Below are 19,681 nucleotides of genomic sequence, written 5' to 3'. Positions count from 1 at the left end.
TAAGCAAGTCTCAAAAAAATTGTGCCTAGTTAGGTTGTTTGACCATACAGTATTAAGAAATAGATGCAACCTTTAATATTATTGAATTATTAAATAACATTTCAATCTTTTGCTAATTTGGAAAAATCTGTCTAATTACTGATACTGGAGTTGGATTGCTTCATAAATATATATTAACATTATCACTTTCCAACATTGTATGGCTGCAAGCGCTTTACAGTAAATATTTTGCTGGGAAAAACAGCCATTTACAGTCCAGCAAGTATGTACTGTACCAAGCTGATGAAATTGTTTTGTATTACTCGTACCAAAAATATAAAAACCGTAATATAAATGGGTGTTTACGGTTAGATTTTGCTTACGCTTATAATTGGGTGTCCGCTAAAATTATTTGATTATCAGAGAAGTTCTGGATAAACTGTTTTGCCGATTACTTTGTTTAATGACTTTTCAGAAAATAACCAGGTAACATACATATTGTTATGTAAGGAATTTGGTGTCATTTTTCGGCTGGTGGATCTCTTGTGCAACCTTATTGAAAATGGATCAAACACCAGAAAAGATAACACTTGAAGTTACATCAAATGAACCCAGTGAAATGCACCGCCAAAAACGTGCATTGTCAACAGATGGAACTGTTGCTCCGCAAGCAAAAATTAGCAAAAATGCTGTTGATGACATCACAGTATCTTCTGAGAGGATGCCGGATAATTGTGAAAATGCAATAGACAAAACAGAGGTCCAAACTAACTCTTTTACCAAAGAAGTATTTACAGATTCTACCGATGGTGCCGATGTTACCATCTCGGAAAGTAGGTCAATAAGTAAAAAGGTTGCAGAAGATGGTAATGTAAAAGAAGTAGGCCCTAGAAAAATAGAAGATGGTGCAGAAGTGTCGATTTTGTCTTCTGCTCCAAGTTTAGACTTGAACACAGCTACAGAGACAAAAAAGCGAGATATACAGAAAACGGTCTTGCTCCTTCCAGAAAATTATTTTAACTCCTGTATGATGTGTAAACGCTCACTCAAAGGCAATAATCCATTGCTCCTTGGCTGCTTACACAGTTTCTGTTCAAAGTGCATCCTGAAACGAAAATATTTTCGCATTAGCAACTCAATCACATTGGCAATGAAAGCACAGCAGGTGTTTATATGTGTGTGTTTTTTTATAGGCCTATATAATTTGTACTTTGAAATTTTAGTTTGTATATTATTGTTGTTCCATATGACGGTAATGGCTAAAGATTTGCTTCGTTCAAATATAATGAAATATGCTTTCAGTGATAGGCGTCGGGTACGGGTCGGCTGGGTATACCCGGTATACCCAGCCGACCCGCAAATCGTGCGTGCACTGGGCCTGGTTTTGCTACGGACCAATGTCACAGAGCAGGAAATCAAAGGTTAAAATTTGCTAATACGTTAGTGTTTTTAACTTGTAAGGAAATCCCCTAACCTAAATACGCTCAGTTGTTATCAAGCTGGGTGATTGCAATGCGCTCGTGAAAAGGACTTACACTGTGGTTTTCGTTAATTTTTTTGACTATAAATATCGTTATTTTTGATCTTGTGGAAAGATTTGCGTTTTGGTAATTGGTATAACAGATTGCCTTTTTCGCAGCGCAATGCATGAGATGTCAATGAAGACCGCTTTTTTGTGAATAACATGGTAATATACAATCTGTTTGTCATAAATTAAAAGCTTTTTAAAAAAAAGTGTATGATGTGATTGGTATCAGAATGAGGTCTTATAACTTGCCTACCAGCAATAGAAGTTTTCTATAAATTTTTTTACCAACACGTACATTGGTACGTCTTTAGCTTTGCATCTGACACAAGTTTATAACATTCAACTTGTTTGATGCTGTTGCTAATATTTTGCAAAAAAAATGAAACATTGAAAGCCGGATAAACAACCTGTTTTAAACTGCTTCTCCTCTGCCAGTAATCGCATGTGTGTTACACTAAACATTTACCTGTGTTGCAATTAACAAGCAGGAACTAAAAGGCATGTTATTTGCCACCTGGTAATTGCAAAACTGCTGTGGTTTTAGCAAACACATTGTACCATGATAGTACAATTAATTAAACCTTGATATCATTATGAAATCATATTGAAAATTTGAGTAGCGTTCCATCTGTAGTAAATTACTAGTAAACATTGGTTGTTTGTATTAAAAAGGAGCCCTGGAATTGGTAAAATAAATCATAAATATTATTGTAATTATAAAATTATTCATGAACCATAAAGCATGTATTTATCCTTAATTAGATAAGTACCTACTGTACTTAGATAAACTGGAGTTAAAAGTCGCAAATTAAGGAAATCCCCATATTTTAAAATCTAGGTTTTTTGAAGTTTGGAAGACCCAAAGATTTTCAAAACTTGACGCCTATGCTTTCAGTTAATGTATAACGTGCCTAAAACCGATTTTCCCAATAACGTCTTCTTCACAGGACCGCCAATTAGCTCAAAAAGGAGATGCATGTTTATTATCTCCTGAAATTCCAGAAGACCTTGGACTAAGTTCACTACCTGAGAGTGCATTTCAAAGCTTGACAACCTTGAAACACTTTATTGCTGAAAATAATGACACACTAGGAAAAATGGTTGTCAAATGTCAAATTTGTGAGTGCAATACTCGTGCCAAGGTAATTGCAAGAAATTATTTCTCATCTTTTCAAGCAAAAACAGAAGAAGTTCCTGCAACAACTGAAACAAGTGCCGATGAAAAGTTTTGCACCAGTTGCGAGGAAAAGTCACTTGCTGTTCGGTGAGAAACCTTAAAACAACTTTATAGATTTTTGCCAAATGACTTAAACACATAATAGAACTGTGTTTTATCAACCATCCAAATGTAAAACACAGTTGTACGATGAAGTTTTTTTATTTTCATGAATATGAAACTTTAAGGCAACTGAGTCATTCCATGTATAATTAATCAGCCAGACCCTGTAACCACTAGTCATAGAATTTAATGGTTTGGATATATGTTGTAAAGCTTTAAAATATTTGGAATTAAAAATAAAGAATTTTTTTTATTATCTCAAGCGGTTTTCGAGTTATTGCGATTTGAAATTTCCACCACTTGAGAGATATTATTTTGATGAGCACTGGTCACGCTTAGTGATTTTCTTCAATATCTCTAGTATCAATATCAATATTCAATATCTTCAGTATTCAACCAATCCGAATTTATTCGTATCCATTTGCCGTGGCTGAAATATTGACGTCATTTGAACACATCATTAACGACAATTTGCTTTGCTCCTACTGCTTGTCTTTGTGACGTTGATTAATTATCATATAAATTAAATCATTCTAGACCTAATCCTTCCAAGCAGTATAAGACAATTTGCAATCATTTGGGTATCTAAAGGAGTTTAGGTTTTATTTTTCCTCTTCGTCTAGGTGCCTCACCAGCTTCATTCGTTATGATCAACGTAACAACTTAATCTTTGATAGAAGGCCTGTTTGTCTGCCAGTAACTTGGGCTAATCATATCAAACATTTTTCTAAAGTAAATTTCCATTATATCTTATAACCTGGTCAAATAATAGTAAGTATATATTGTGTCATACCCGACATAAAGTCACGTATTTACATCTGAAATTCCACATTGTCATGAGTAAAACAATAAACTTGCTTAATGCTGTCTTAAAAACACATGACCAGATTGTTAAACTGCCCCCCTGCCCTCTAATTGCAATAGCTAATGGTTTTCTAAATCACCTGCACTGTAATTGATGGGTCTGACCATAAATACGGTTGAAGGTAATTAGTGTATTGATATGCAAAGGCATCGCGATGATAAGAGAAGATAGATAGGAACAACGGAGAAAAGGAGAGACAGTAACACTTGCTTACCTTGATAACACTCAAGAGAAAAGAAGCTATATCCCAAGATAATAAAGAGAAGAAACAGCTGCGAGAAAGAAAGGTGAAAGCTAAAGAAAGGTAACAGCTGCGATAGCAAAAAGCGCATCACTGAACAGACAAGCAGAAGTGAGAAAATTTGTGAAATAAAATAAGAGAAGAAACTAGAAAGCATAACACGGGGATTTCTGAAAACGCCGGAAGTATGACATTATAATACATTTTTTTGTTCAATGTGTTCGCTGTTCATTGTCATCAAACATTTTACACCCAAACATCAGGCCCTCGTTATCTTTCTCCAAGAGACCCACTGCACAGCAAACGATCTAGATTTTCCCCATTTATCGGTAGCTGGGTCTACTACACTAAGTATGTGTCATATAGCCTGGTCACTTTCATCCATGAGAGCCTAACAAGGTCTCTCATCACTGTCAGCAATCTTTATCTGTGGTGGAAATTGATTGGGTTTAGGTCATAGGTCGGCAACTCGCGGCTTCTTGACTCTATAGATAGCTCAGTGTTTTCTTGCTTGTGACACCACAAAACTTTGTATAATATGCGGAAGAGCCCTTGTAGTTGTGAACCCAAAGCCTCAGAAATGTCACGAATATTAAAAAAACCACTGCCCTATATCTCTTTTGTATGTCCTCTTTGACGACCACCTTGGAGTTAGTATATTGTAGATAACTGTCATTTTCTGTTTCTTGCAGATTTTGTCAAGAATGTGATGACTATTTGTGTGAAGATTGTCTTACTGCCCACAAAAGGGTAAAACTCACCAAAGATCATACTTTGCAGTTAATAACAGGAGTCACCATTAATGAAAAAAGTATGAACCCTAAAGTTGTATTTTAAAAGTTTCATTATTATGGCAATATAATGTTAGTATAGTATAACACCAAGATTTTCTTAATAAAGTAAACCAATTGTGATTGTCATGCCATAATTTTATTGTAATGCTAGAATTTCAATCAATAAATAAATCACATTTCATTTAGATATAGGGGTGCTTTTCTTCAGAAAACTATGTTGGAAGAATATTTTGTATGTTTTAGGTGAAGAAACTACTCTTAAGCAATACTGCAGAAAGCATGTTAAAGAGCAAATTAAGCTGTTTTGTGAAACATGCAGTGTACTTACTTGTAGAGATTGCCAGTTGGAATTCCATAGAGACCACAAGTGAGTGAATTCTAAGAAATTAAGGTTCATTAAGAAGAAGAAAGAAGATTTTCATATATTGTATATTGTTTGATAGGTATTTATTTGTTCAAGAAGCAGCTAACAATCAAACCAAGATTCTTGAGACCATGCGACAAAAGCTTAAGGTGAAATTATTACTTTTGTGAAAATGAACGTTATTTTTTTTTAATTGCAGGTTTGTTGTATTTTTGTGTAATCAGTAGGATGATTATTTTTTGAAAATTGGTCAAATTTATAACGTTAGGTCAAAAATTGTCAAAATTGTTTACAAAGTCAAAATTATTTACAAACTGCATTGTCGTGGTGTCGTAGAGGTTGCAATGTCAGTGAACTTTTCATTTTATACATTGTAGCCTACTTATACTGTTGTAAATGGCCTATTGTCTACTTATTGTGAATCATAAACCATTAAGTGAAATAATTAGGTTGATATGGTGTGATGCTCAACACACCTCAAAATGTGTAAAATTTTTGGTAGGTCCTAAGTCATTTTGCGGCAGCTCTAGGTTAGGTGCAGCTCTTGCTTCGGTTTTGCTTTAGATACTTCATGTATCTTTAGTTTAGACAAATGTATTGAACAGTTTTTGTTGTGTCTTAGCTGCAGTTTTTTGGCAGTGATTTGTAATTAGCTCATTTCCCTTTTCAGAATAGGCTAGGTCTGTACAATAATGCATAATTTAACTATTTGAGTTCTTTATACATCAAAATTTGTCAAAAAAAAGTTTTTTAATGTCGAAAGTTGTCAAAAGTTTCAATTTTTAGGTCAAAAATTTTCGTTTTTTAGGTCAAAAAATAATCGCCCTAGTAATCAGTATTAGGAGTAAAATAACTATAACTTTCAATCCAAGGTGAAAATTGAACTTCTTCTTGGCCTTAAATACTGTTGCTGCTTAGTTAATAGGACATGGTCAATGAAAATTCATTTATTTACCTCCCAAGCTGTATTTTAAACTCGCACTTGACAGCATTTTAAAATTTACAGTATTTTACAAGTTAATTTTTACCATGGTTTACTGGACTATTTTCTCAAAAAATGCAGATCTAAGTCAAATTCTTGCAAAAAATACGTTATTAATTCAAATTAGAAACAGGGTAGTTATAATTGATAAACTTTATGAGTTTAAGAGTCACAATAAGCTATGTTTTTTGAATTATGTTCAATTAATTATAATTATTAAACAAAGTGATCAGGTCGGTAGCATCGGTTTAAAAAGTACCTAGCCTAGCAATTCATTTGGAATCAGAATTTGGAGTGTAAAAAGTGGCGAAATAGTATTCGATAAAATGTCTCGTGCCAATACAAGGCTGGCAAGGGTAAAATTCGAAAGTTATCAGGAGTAACGTAAAAACTGTTCTATTGTAAGCAACCAATAACTTCCTCTCCGAGGTTACAATGTTAGCACTGGCAATTTCATTTACATCCTAATCTTTAAGATTATGCGGGAGATCAAGTGTTGTTGGCAACCCACTTTGTAAAAATGCCAAACACTGCTAAGTACACTAGCCTGCAGATTCAAAATGAAATTTTGCAAACGTATTCTGCAGCTATAGTTTGGAGATAATATTTGCGAAGGCAACCACTCATTTATATCAGTAATTGCTAATGAAACCATGGATATGTCAGGAAAAGAGCAGTTGTCTTTGCTTCTTAGGTATTTAGACAAAACCTTAATTCAGAAAAATTTCATTGGTTTCAAAACTATTTCCAACTCAATTCTCAATGGCTTCAAGGTTCTTGGGGTCGACTTAAAAAGGTTAGTTGGACAAGGCTACGACAGGGCTTCGACGATGGCTGGACAAGTTAGTGGTGTTCAGAGAAGAATACGATATCTTATCTTCAAACTACATTTGTCCATTGTGCTGCCCATTGCTTCAATCTCTCCAGCAACAACTAGAGACAGGTGCCTGTAATTCGTAATACTTGTGACATCATGAGGCAAAACGTGGTAGTTTTCAGAGAAAGTCAACAGCAACGATTTGTTTTGGGAATGCTGTGCCAAACGAGATTCTTCAGAATATCAGAGCATCAAGGTATTTAAAACTCACTTTTTTGCATTCTGGATGCTTTAGAGAAGCTTAAATATGACGGTGCGTCAACAACAAGGTCTTCTGCATTTTCGTTGAAAGCAGCTTTAGAAAAACCAACAATATGTTACAATGTCTTCTTGGAAAATATGCTGCACTTTGGGACCCTTGACGCAACAACTACAACCTTCCACAATCGATCTATCTGTGGTTCGACGACTTAAAAATGGCTTGTTTCGCATGCTCCAGAATCATCGCAGTGATAATGTATAATGTAAGGGCAAATATATCTTCAGAAGCTTGTGCAATTTTTGCAAAGAATGAACTGGGTGTACCACGAGTTGCAGACAACTGTCTGGATCAAACTACCTAAAATTACTACGCCAGGAACATATTTTAAGTATACTTGGATAGGCATCACTTCGTGAGCGATTCTTCTAAAATAAAATGTATGCAAACCTTTTTTCAATTATTCCCCCAAACAAGCCTAAAAATTTGTATGAAACCACAAACCTTTATAAATTAGATAACTTGCCTAATGAAGTGGAACTGTGGAGAGAAGGCATTCAGTCGACAAGTAGTGAATCAATTTTAACATTGTTAGAATACTGCAAGTGTTATCCAGATGTTCGTGACATAATGCAGATAATATTAGTGCTTCCTGCAACTACGGTGGAAGCTGAATGTTCGTTTCCCACAATAAGGCGAGTAAAGACATGGCTTCGCTCAGTCATGAGCACTGACCGTCTGTTTAACATAGCAGTGTTGAACGTACACAAGCAACATTTAAATGAAGCATTTGTCGAATGTATAATTGCGATGATGGGAGCAGAAAATCGCCGAATGAAATGGATGTAATTGATGATGTTTCTTGTATGCTAGGATCATTGCAAACCAGGGCTTCGGAGCAGGCGTAAATTTTAAATTGCTCCAGCTCCAGCTCCGGAGCTCTCTTTTATCATAAATTAGCTCCAGCTCCAGCTCCGGAGGTTATTGATACCACTGTTCCGGCTCCATTACGTCACAAACTGAGGTTTAAGGATGAACGCTCAATTTGGAATATCTATCTCAATGGGTCAGTCAGTAGTCAGTACCATCGGTTGCAGCAATGAACATGTGACTGCTCTGCTGTCCAATCCCCAGTAATTCTTAATTTTGTGAAGGGTTGCTCTTAAATTATGTGAATTCAGCCAATAGTAGTAGACTAGTAGCATAGCATCTTATGAAATACATCGGAGCCGGAGCTATGTTTCAAACAACTGGCTCCAGCTCCTGCTCCGGCTCCATTTGAATTTCACGAAGAGCTCCAGCTCCGGTGAAAATGCACGGCTCCGGGGCTCCGGGCTCCAGCTCCGGCTCCAAAGCCCTGTTGCAAACTATAACTATATCTTTATCTGTAGCCTTTATATGAAATTCCATAAATGGTTATATCTCAACAATCGTAATTTTGTAGTGCTTGCCCTTTTCAGTTGTTGTATTTTTGTTTTACATAATAATGGAATGAAACTTAGGCTGAAATTAGCATACGTTTCATTTTAAAGCCATTTTTCGTTTTCGTTACTTTCAAACTTTAATGTCCTTCAAAGAAAAACCTGCCATTGTTCATGGTCGTAATGATGATTTATTCAATTTGTCGATATTGTAGTGGCAACTTGTCATAATAAATGAATTTTTACAGATTGATAGTTGCATAAGTTGCCTTGTATTGTCAACATTTTACTGGTAGGGATGGTCATCTTTACCAAACCTTTTTCAAAATATTTCCTGAAGAATTTTCTAAAGAAAGTGAGCTCTTTACTTAGCGATAGCTTGCGTAATCTCCCAGCCAATCTATGACATCGTTAGCGACACAAAAATCTCATCCCCCAGATGTATTTTCTGGCTACGCCCCTACAGTTATATGTTGTCATTTCCTGTTTTGTACATACTCTATTTTTTCATGTTCTGTTTCAACTCAACAGTATTAAAGTCTCAACAGATGAATTACAGTTTTTGCTTTCGGTTGATGTTTTTGTGATTGTGTTTAATGTTCATCTATAATCAACCCCCCATTGATTTATTTTCTATGTGTTGCAAAATTTCTTTTCAATTGTAACAGAATTAACTATATCAACTGATACTAAACACATTAATTACAAACCTTATCTCTTGTATGATATGAAGCACATTTCAAGCCTTTTGTGCTTTATCACTTTCGCGTCAGGACATGATACATAACTTTCTCTGTTTTCCTCCTGATTGCGTCAAGGAAAAAAATAAAATGGCTGAAAACTGAATGAATTGGTATTCAATTAAGAAGCATTCGCACATTCTGTACAGATTCATAAGTTCATGGCTTATTTTAGCTTTCTTTATGTGATACAGGTTTTCAGCTATAATTCCCACCCGCTTGACATGTGCGTAAAATGTACTTACAGACTGCAAATAAATCTTTGTTTTGGCGAGAACTAATTGATCGTTCAATTTGTTACAATGTTGTTTTTGTTATTATCATGAAATTTGTATCCACAAATAATTATTATGCGTCCTTGTCAAAATTTCTTGTTACAGAGTGAACACTGACATAGAAATAACATGTTTCTACTATAGAGATGCCTTTGTGGCGATCAGTGCCACACAAATATCCCCAATCTAAATTTGTTTGTTTTTAAGAGATAAAATTGGACTTGTACTTTTAATTTTTACTTCTGGATAACTTTCGTTGTTGTTAATTGCGTTCATTTTGATCAGGCAGTTCCATGTGCACGTGCAACAGAAAAGGTCGTTTTATGGTTTCTGATTTGCCGAACGTTGAAGTTACACTTTTAGTTGGCGTGAATTCTGTGTGCTTTCTGGGAAGGACAGCCAACCTTCCCGTGGAGTCAGAACTTTCAGTTAAAAATTTTTCAGCTCACGTTATGCGCCACACCTTCAATTGAATTCTATTCTATTTACTTCTAATTTGATGTTAGGTATACTCCACGTCCAGTTTTAAGCACCAAGAAGTCTTCTTTATTTCCTTTTTATATATGAAGTTGTTTCAATAAAGTTTTTTTTTGTTAGCATTGCAAATATAGCATTGCAGTATATTCCTCACAAGTCTCTAGTCGTCAGTCTGATCCTAAACAGATCTGTTTTTCATCGTTATCCATTTATGTATTTTAGGAGAAGAAATTTTTTCTTGACCAGACTTCAACAACTATTGAAGATAGATTGCAAACCATGTACAAATGCAGAGACAAGGCCAATAATGACATCATACTCTTTCATAGACAACTTCAGCAACAAGTCACACAAAAGTGTCAATTTTTTTTGAACAAGATACATGAAGTGACAAGGTGGGTACCATGCACTAACTTGCTTTAGCCAGCATACTCCTGAACAACTGTTTATGGTTGGACTTAATGGCCTATTTATTCAAAGACTCTGCGAAAACTTTTCCGATCACATAAGTAAATATGTTTTAGTGCTATGACCAGTAATGTGATTTTCTTTTGGTTACTTTAGCCTAAGAGAAAGCAAACTGAGCACACAACTACATGCAACAGGAAAATTAAGTGCAGCTGTTGATCACTGCATCAAGTTCATTAAGTTTGCAAGTGAGCAGCAAAATCATCTTCCTTTATTAGATGCAAAACAAATGGTGAGGAACTTTATTTTTTTAAGTATAAACTTGTAAATGTCTTTATATGTGAAATGCAAACAAGAACTTTGTTGTTAAATCAACTTACAATTTGCATTGAATTTTGAGAGATTTGTTTCTGGTTTGAATTTTTTGCTCATTTCTGCTAATGGACCACATTGTACTCGATCCTTACGTGGATTCTTTAAATGAAGTTTGCAATTCTAAACTAATGTGCGTTTTTGCATGTTTTCTAAAATGCTTGCTACCATTTGGCACCTTTTGTTTTTAGGTGTTAGAATACATGACAACAGTCATGCGACAGAAATTTACCACAAATCCGGTTACATCAAGTGACATTATCTTTCTTCCTGACAAAGATATCATAAAGTTGGTTTCATATAAACTTGGTAAGACGCAACTAGGAGGTTTCATATAAAATCCATATTTTGAGAGGTGCCGGGATTTAATGGATTTTAAATGAATAGAGTGAATAGACAATTTACAATTAAACAACAATTTTGTGCACAGCTTTTCAAATGCATCATGATGTCGTTAAATTGTTGCTTGTGCTGTCTAAATGTTAGGTTACTTTCAGGTTCTCTTCTGTGGGGCAATCCTGCCACAAGTATGAAACAATCTTCTGCATCACAAATGCCCAATAAAAATATGTCTCACCAAGCTAGAATGTCTGCAAAACCCAAGTAAGTGCCCCTTATCATTTGGCTTTATTCCGATACCTGGAAATAATAATTTTTATGTGCCGAAATTATTTTATCTATGCCTAATCACTAATCAGCGTGCAACTGTTTAAGTTAATAGTGATGTGGTTTCAGGGCAAGGAGTTCACCCTCCACACTACAATATCGTCCTCAGCAGCAAGTTGGTTCAATGAGGCCAATGCATCAAACTGGACCTGCCATGCCAATATCGTCTAATCAGATTAGATTTTCACATTCTGTAAGCTTTTGTAGTAAAGAAACACCCAGTTACTTTTCATAGTTGAAATGTTGATTGTGTATTGCAATTATTTTTTTTTGTATTTACAACTATATTACCGCAAGCAACCTTTTTGTTTTTGATGTCGATTTTGTCTTGCTCATGTTTTTGGTTAATTCAGAGACAGATGTCATTACCACGTCAACAGTATCAGCACAACATGTTTGTCAACAGGCCAACACAAGAAAACATTGACAGAAATGGTGGGTTATTTTTGTTTTCTGAAACATATCTTGTTTACTTGGGTGATTACCTTTCGGCAGATTTTGATATGAATTAACATTCACAGGTCCTCAATCCACTACCTCTGTATATCTACTGGACATGCAGAAACTCGTAAACGTTCCCCCTACAGAGCAGCAAAATTCCCAAACCGGTAGTCATCCTTATCAACCAAAACGTTTGTGCTTAATAAATTAATTGCATTTAAGATAAAATAATAAATACATATACTGCAATGAAAAATATAAAGTTCTGCTTTGGTTCATGTTTGCAATATTCTGTAAACTGTAACTTTTAATGGAACATGATAAACGCTTGTCCATGCTGTAGATATTCAATCAACTGTTAATAACGCAAGTGCTGTATATCAAGTTAACAATACCACAACTCCTCATGTTTCCACACAACTTTACAGGTTTGTGTAGAGCTGGTGCCTGATAAAAGTTGTCTGAAATAGTACTGCCTTATGTTTGTCATGCTTGAGTTTTATTTAATTTGGGGCATGAAGACGAATTTTTGTTCTCTGAATACCTTCATAATAAAATACTCTGTTTGAGTTTCCATGGTCTCCAAGTCTCTGTTTTAGGTCAGGACATGCTACCAGCCGCAACAACAATGTCAGTGGGGAAATACATCCACAACAGCAACATGTTATCCCAAGCGTTAATCAACAATGTCCACCTAAACAGCAACCATCACTAACTCTGACAATTCAACAGATGCAACATTCTCAGCAAACACCACCATCGACCATGCAAATATCTAATGGTATTTTTAATAAGTTTGCCACTACTTTGTGAAAAAACAATGTATAGTGTGTGTGTCATGACCAACCATGTTTTTAAATTTATAGCAAAATGGCAAACTATGTGTTAGATGTTTATAATTAAATATTATCTCTTGTCCAAAATTATAGATATACTGGAAACAGAAAGATCACCTGTAGCAAATCCCTCAGGATTTATTGAGGTTTGTGCATTAGTATATTTTGTGTTTTGTATCATAAATAATTTTAAAATTTTTATTTTATTCGTTGTATAGCTTAAGCCATTTGTTCAACGTCCACTATCGCAGATAAATATAAACGTACCTGATGATGCAAATGTAACTTCACCAAGCAGGGTAAAAGCCTTAAGATGTAAGTAAAATTAATGTGATTTATTATGAAGTTAGTGGTAACATAGATTATAAAGTATATACTAATAGTAAATGAGACATGGTTCAAGTTGTTCACACCAATCCTGTTGGCCCTGGGCCACCACGGCAATACTGTTGCTTTTAGATAAACCCATTTTTTTGTCTAAAGTTTTTATGATAATTAATTAGATACTAAGGCTTTAGTAAACAATTCTGCTTGGTAAGATCAAAATTTCAATTAACCTTAAAAGGCACCCAAAACTAGGGACGTGCCAAATCGAAAAAGATTTGGATTCATGAGTATATGAATATTGAATTTTGAGATTTGTCTGAACCTGCCAACTTTGCTTATTGCACGTAGTCAAAGTTCCTGAAGGTTCAGTAAATAATACTTGAAGTTGTTATTTTATTGATAGATGATTGCAGTCGATTAGTTTTTTTCATTTCTAACATTACAAAACTCTCACAAACATTTCACCGTCATTAATCTCAACCAAACAAGTTAGAATTTCTGTGTTTTACTTCTACTTCTCGGTTTGTTAATATTTATAAAAAATTTGACGCGAATCTGCCCGCAAGTTTTAGATTCGTGAGAATAACAGAAATGGTCCATATTTGTGCATAATATTCGGATTCAAGTTTGATTCGGCATATTCCTAACCATAACCAAATACACTTACCTGTAAAATAGTTCTTGTCATTATGCCATTATTCAGCAGTAGACCAAACTGATATTTTAAAGTTAAAGTTGGGCCACTTTGTAAATATGTACTCTGGAACTTTATCTTAATAAATAAACCTTGTAACAAATAGTGAAGTTGATTTTTGCAATTTACGTTATTTTAGGGTTACCATATTTTCGTGGCCTAAAATTCGGACACTCTTTAGTGCCCACTAGCGTTTTTTAAAATGAGGTATGAACACATTGTCTGTCAATATGACATCACACTAGCAATGCTTTGCCTATCCATTGTATACTGGAGTGGATTTTTGAACATAGTGTCGTGAATTCACTAACAAACGTTATTGGGCCATCTCTGATTTGACCCACCTTGACGGTGCGAACAAAAGCCGCGCCCCACTTCGAAATCACTAAGCATTAAACAAACGACAATTTCCTTGGTATTCTCATTTGGTCTGCAACAGACTTCTTGTTGCGCTATTTTTCTACTGCTTTCACTGCTTTATAATTTTCTTCAGCGAATATACGCTCTTATCGTTTCAGACATGTTCTAAATTTTGCAATATCGACCAACATATAAGGCCTTCAGCTACTAGCCCAGCTCCACTCATCCATGTATCATTGTATCCCAAATAGAGCGCTGTATTGTCGTTTATGACGTAACGATGAAGTTATTACCTGTAACGCAACAAACAATTTAAAAAAATTCCGGACATTTAAGCATATTTTAGCATTTCCCCTCGGACGCAGTTTGAACACTAAAATTCCGGACATGTCCGGGGAAATCTGGACGTATGGCAACCCTACGTTATTTCCAATATGTCATTTTTGATCAACTGCAAATACAGGTATGGGTAGATTGCACTCTGCTATTCAGAAGTGGTTTGGAAGTTTACTTGCTCAAATTTTACTGTCCATTGACTTGCAGGGAGGGCGAGAGGCTGCTTTATTTTTACTTAAAGCTTTATTAATTCAACTTCATTGAGCAAAAGTTTGGTAAGAAAGAATTGTATGAAGTAGAATAGTCAAAGCTGTTAAGTATGAACAGTCGGAATACTAACTATTTTCAACATGAATTCAAAGCCAATAGAAAGAAGAGTTCGAAAAAGTCATAAAAAGTGCTGCCTTAATTTGCCACATTGCATAAGTTTTCAGCATTTATTATTATCATTGTTGTATAAAACCCAATGTTAGATTTTATTTTCCTTTTAAAAATATTGTTTGTAACTTGGCCTACTTTTGGTTTATTTCAATTGTTCATGGTAATACAGTACATCATTTTTCAAGACGTTTCAATTTCCTATTTTTAAGGTTTGCCCCAAGATCAACATTTAAGCGCTTCTTCGCAGCTGGGGAACGATTTTCCAGTGATTATAAGTAAACAACCATCAACGTCGCCACAGAATCAATCCTCTTCATTTCTCGGTGAAGTAGCCGTAATTTCCCAACAACAAATGTTGCCTATCCTAACTGGTGAAATTGAGCCCATGACACCAGAAAGCAAAGGAGACATAGCCAGCAAAACGTCAACAGGTTTTCAATATTAGCAAAACTTTTTTTAGGTCTAAGATGTGTGTTTTAAGACTTTGGGACTCTTTAAAAAAGCTATAGAGATTGTCAAACTATATCGTGGTTTATTGTTTATTTCTTGCCGAACGTCACTCAATACCAATGAATTTTAAATTGGCAATTGATTTTTTTAGAAAGTGGTGTTGTTCTTGATCAGGCAGCTAGCATTTCAAGTTGTGATAGTGCGTTTGGTAACACCAGCAAAACAGACTGTCCGGTCAATGAATCTACTGGGTAATTTATTATTATTTATCGGTATGGACTTTACGATAATTTGTTTGCATCTGCAATTGGTTAATCTTCCAGGAAGCGGGAACCAACCCTTTCACCTCCTCCACTGATTGATCTCACAGACATCGTAAAGATTGAAGAAGAACAAGATTTGAGCATGCAGGTTAGTATAGGTGAGGGATTTTGTAGGGACAGTAGTGTAACCTATTTTGCTTAAGTTTGTTGCATTTCCAGGTTAAAAGCGATAATGAATTTGAAGAGATGCTCTCATCATTGGTTAATCAAGATAGCAATAAATTGCAGGAAGAATCACCTGAAACAGCAGGTATTGTACCAGTTTTTAAAAAGTATCTAAAGAATTGTTAGCTTTTAAATTAGGAAAAACCAAGTACAGTATTAAACAGTTATTAACAGCTATATTTTACAAAAAGACTGTTGTTTTATCTTTGCATAGTCTTTGTTTTCACACAGGCACTGATAATGTCCTTGTCTGGCGAAACCTTTTTTTCTGTTGAAGTACCTTACTGTATGATCCAATATTTATTCGTACTTTTTATCTATGTTCATATCTGTTACACAGAATTGTCAGTTTTTCACCCACCACGAAGGAGTTCTTCAGTTATTACACTATGACCATGAATATAAAAAGTTATAAGAAATTTTGCACAAACCCTTGCAAGTTTTAATTGGTTTATTTGAAAGTAACACTTTCTATGTCATAAAAAAGATCGAGTTAAACATACAAGAATGCAATAATCATCGTACTGGTTATATTAAATGGATTTTTATTACTGCAGATTTGAAAGATGCACCAATGCTTGATTCTAACACTGACGAAGTTGAGAGAAAGGTAATTTAAACGTTAGTATCTACACTTTTTATCACATATTGTTAAGTTTAGCTTCTTTGCATGATCTAGTAATTTAATTTACTTTCAAAGACGTTGATATTGTTTTTAACCTAGTTTGATCCCAATGAAGACTGGTGTGCTGTTTGTAATAATGGAGGTGACCTACTCTGTTGTGACACTTGTCCAAAGGTTTTTCATTTTCACTGCCACGTTCCTGAAATCCTGTCATCTCCACCGTAACTAAAACCTTTTAATTCATTCTTCAGTTCGGCTTAGACTATTGGCTTCATGCATTTACTTCACGTATTTTGGCGGGGTGATATTGGTTGAACTGTAAATTTTTCAGGGGCCTGTGGCAGTGCATGTTATGTCGGGATATTGACAAGCTGCTTGAAGTTGAATCGAAATATCCAAAAAGAAAAAGGACAACAGGCCTAATGGGAAAAGAGTTGAAAGTTTGTGCTTTGCTTTATTCAGGCAATCAGTTAATAATATGTAGTTTAAGTCATTATTTTATTTTTAGCTCTGTGAAAAATTACTATTAGAAATCTTCTGCCATCGACAGAGTATGATATTTCACCTTCCTGTGCGTTCATCGGTGAGAAATTACTTATAGTATCCAAATCAATAAATTTTTACGCTGCATTTGAGGCCACTGTAAATATACTGTCGTAACTGTTTTATTTTACTTGGAACAAAAGTAGGGCTTGTGTTTGCTAGCTTTTTAATTGTTTGCAATACGTCAGGTACCAAACTATCATAAAGTCATCAAAGAACCAATGGATTTATCAAAAATAAAGAAAAAGTTGCTCAGCAGTAATTTTAATCACTATGAAAGCGAATCAGAATTTCTACAGGACATACAACTCATGTTCACAAACTGTTTCCGCTTTAATGGAGTAAGTCACAGCAAGAAATCTGAAATTATGCTTAATTTTACACTACATCTAATTCGCTCCAATAAAATAAAATTCAGGAAAACTCGCAATATGGACTTTTGGCCCGAGAACTCCAGCTTTATTGGATAGAGCGTGTTAAAGAAAGACTGCCCTTGCATATTGATTTCGTAGATCAATTAATGAAGGAACAAAGACTTTTTTTAGATAAAAATAGCTCAAACCAACTAAGTCAAGGTATGTATATTATTATATTTATATATATATTAGTACAGTATAGTCTAACAAAATTTCAAAAACAGAGAACAGAATTTTATTTACCAAATCTCAGGATTAGTTGTGTAAGCTTGCTATACTGTAACCAAACTGTATATAGCAAAATAAAGAGCAAGGTGTAGTATGGCACTCTTGGGTTAACTTTTAATTTTAATTTCTCTACACAAGCTTTCGCAAGCTTAAACTTGCTTCATCAGGTACACTAAGAGATTGCAAAAATAAAGCGATAGCTTAAGTTGAAGAACAAAAAATAAAAAAAGTTAACTCTGAAGGCCATCCTATGCTGTACTCGGAAGTACACCCACACGCAATTGCATATGTTCGGGATTTGGGACTGAAATTACACCCACATGAGAATGCCCCCTCGCGGAATCATAGGCGGTAACTGGGGTTTTAGTGCCCGGGAACAGAGACAACATTTGTTCCCCCACTTGTCAAAATAAATGAGAAAAATGAACATCGAAGGAGCAAACTTTAATTTTCACATTTCACTACCCCGTCGAAAAAGTGCTAAGCGCAAATCATGAAATGAATTCTAGCTTTTGTTCGTACAACTTTAGCTGGCATTTTTTAGTGTACAATTTTGAAACGCCGCGTGGAACGATTTTGGTGCCATGTAACCATAAATAATTAAATATAATATAAACACTATTTATAAACGATATAGTGTTTATGTTATATTTTCGCATGTAAACCACGTGTTGGCTAAATACGATGTCCTAAATCATTTAACTGTTGTCAGTGGTACGTACGTAACGTGTCTCCTTATGTATTCAATACTTGCTTCTTTCAGTCCCAAAGCCCGAACATGTGCAATTGTGTGTGGGTGCAATCACTATGGAACCCCAACCTATATTTTGCTTTTTTTATTTTGCTACATACTGGGGTGACACGTTTCAGCCACCGTCAACTTCGTAAATATACTGTAACACAACTCTTTGAAGGAGTAGAACCCAACGCAATCTTAGATGAGAAGGAAACGCCACCTTCCGAAAAGGCGAAGTACGTTCCTTATGAAAATGACACATTATGGAAACCTAATATGGAAGAACTGGTAAATACTTACGACTTCACTTTGATTCTACCTCTATTGTTTCAACACTTTTGGGTGTGATCTAAAAATTGTGGAAATATGCATTTTTTCTGTCAGGACGAAGATTCCTCTTGTGGAACTCCTGGTCTTCTGGTGCAGAATGACCTGATGGATGAAGGTCAGCTAACACGACCACACTCAGAAAAGCGGCGCAAGCAATCTAAAAGTGGTATTGTCCATATCAAATGAAATTACTGTACTTCAATAATCCTTTTGCAGAGTTGACTTCTACTGCATCATTGGCTAATTCCGTTATTTCTTTCAATCTGGGCGTATTCCCAGTTGTTTGAAACGTGAGTCAATTTGCTGAGAGGCTTTAAACGAACTATACCAAGTTGCAAGCCTTTTGAATATGAAGAGACAATATCCTATTATTTGAACAATTCATGTCTACTCTTACCTTATTTATCAGTATTCTCATTTACGTCAAAGTTTGAACAATGACGTATACGTGCTGTAGTACTTATTGTATCATAAGGTATTGGATATGTTCATACTGGTGACTAGTATTGTTGCTTTATAAAGTAACAAAAATAACTACTGCAGTTTTAGTTAATTTAGTTGTCAAAATACCATAACGAATGATTGTCAGATAGAATTTCAATCGGCCGTATTTTTAATCGCTAATTATCTTCGAACTGTTTGTGGCCATAGTTAAGCACAGCTTGATCTTGTGAAAAGGTTTAACTATGGTGCTTCATACATGCTGCTACTTCATGACATTTGATACCACGCTTTATTTGCATTGCAACAAACTGCCATTTTACGTTTTAATGCGTATGTGAAGCAATTTTGTAAATTCCTTCTTGGAATGATTTTCTGTCTGATAAAACATTTTGATTAGTTAAATTTATTTTGTCACCGGGATGGGTCCCTATCTTAATCCTCACGCTAAAATATAATCCAAAGCACGCAAAAAGAATCCTTTCTGCTTTTTACAGCAATTGATTGAAATCCATTCAATATTTTAACCAAGAACGTCTGAATGAATTAAGTTTTAGTTTTCATATCAACATTCCGTTATTC

General features: G+C 35.0%; 2 protein-coding genes across 3 annotated transcripts; both read left to right on the top strand.

Annotated features, from left to right (window-relative positions):
• The first annotated feature begins 433 nt into the window (after positions 1 to 433).
• Positions 434 to 19,633, top strand: LOC143448398 (transcription intermediary factor 1-alpha-like). Of its 2 annotated transcripts, none has more exons than XM_076948136.1 (28): positions 434 to 1,144; positions 2,455 to 2,771; positions 4,585 to 4,703; positions 4,930 to 5,053; positions 5,130 to 5,199; positions 10,244 to 10,416; positions 10,586 to 10,721; positions 10,993 to 11,110; positions 11,299 to 11,404; positions 11,537 to 11,660; positions 11,821 to 11,902; positions 11,989 to 12,075; positions 12,252 to 12,336; positions 12,508 to 12,689; positions 12,838 to 12,890; positions 12,963 to 13,059; positions 15,052 to 15,273; positions 15,444 to 15,543; positions 15,616 to 15,703; positions 15,775 to 15,865; positions 16,338 to 16,390; positions 16,505 to 16,626; positions 16,737 to 16,845; positions 16,914 to 16,988; positions 17,137 to 17,289; positions 17,367 to 17,523; positions 18,507 to 18,616; positions 18,713 to 19,633. In XM_076948136.1, exons 1-28 carry the CDS (start codon positions 542 to 544, stop codon positions 18,842 to 18,844), a joined length of 3,888 nt encoding a protein of 1,295 aa, XP_076804251.1. In that variant the 5' UTR covers positions 434 to 541; the 3' UTR covers positions 18,845 to 19,633. The 2 variants fall into 2 exon arrangements, with proteins under 2 accessions (XP_076804251.1, XP_076804243.1); XM_076948128.1 differs by having other exon boundaries at positions 11,989 to 12,099.
• LOC143448412 (uncharacterized) lies at positions 7,095 to 7,988 on the top strand. Its single transcript, XM_076948148.1, has one exon. It carries the CDS (start codon positions 7,547 to 7,549, stop codon positions 7,955 to 7,957), a length of 411 nt encoding a protein of 136 aa, XP_076804263.1. The 5' UTR covers positions 7,095 to 7,546; the 3' UTR covers positions 7,958 to 7,988.
• Positions 19,634 to 19,681: the final 48 nt, after the last annotated feature.

This window comes from Clavelina lepadiformis, chromosome 1, assembly GCF_947623445.1.
Source record: "Clavelina lepadiformis chromosome 1, kaClaLepa1.1, whole genome shotgun sequence".
Classification (NCBI taxonomy): Eukaryota; Metazoa; Chordata; class Ascidiacea; order Aplousobranchia; family Clavelinidae; genus Clavelina; species Clavelina lepadiformis.
This window is presented reverse-complemented; position numbering and strand designations above follow the sequence as displayed.

Bases quoted from the DNA above. Each gene is read 5' to 3' on its own strand.
- LOC143448412 (XM_076948148.1), top strand. From the start codon at position 7,547: ATGTATGCAAACCTTTTTTCAATTATTCCCCCAAACAAGCCTAAAAAT.
- LOC143448398 (XM_076948128.1), top strand. From the start codon at position 542: ATGGATCAAACACCAGAAAAGATAACACTTGAAGTTACATCAAATGAA. The intron at 11,903-11,988 runs GTGGGTTATTTT...TAACATTCACAG, and splicing joins AGAAAACATTGACAGAAATG to GTCCTCAATCCACTACCTCT. The intron at 15,704-15,774 runs GTTAGTATAGGT...TTGCATTTCCAG, and splicing joins AACAAGATTTGAGCATGCAG to GTTAAAAGCGATAATGAATT.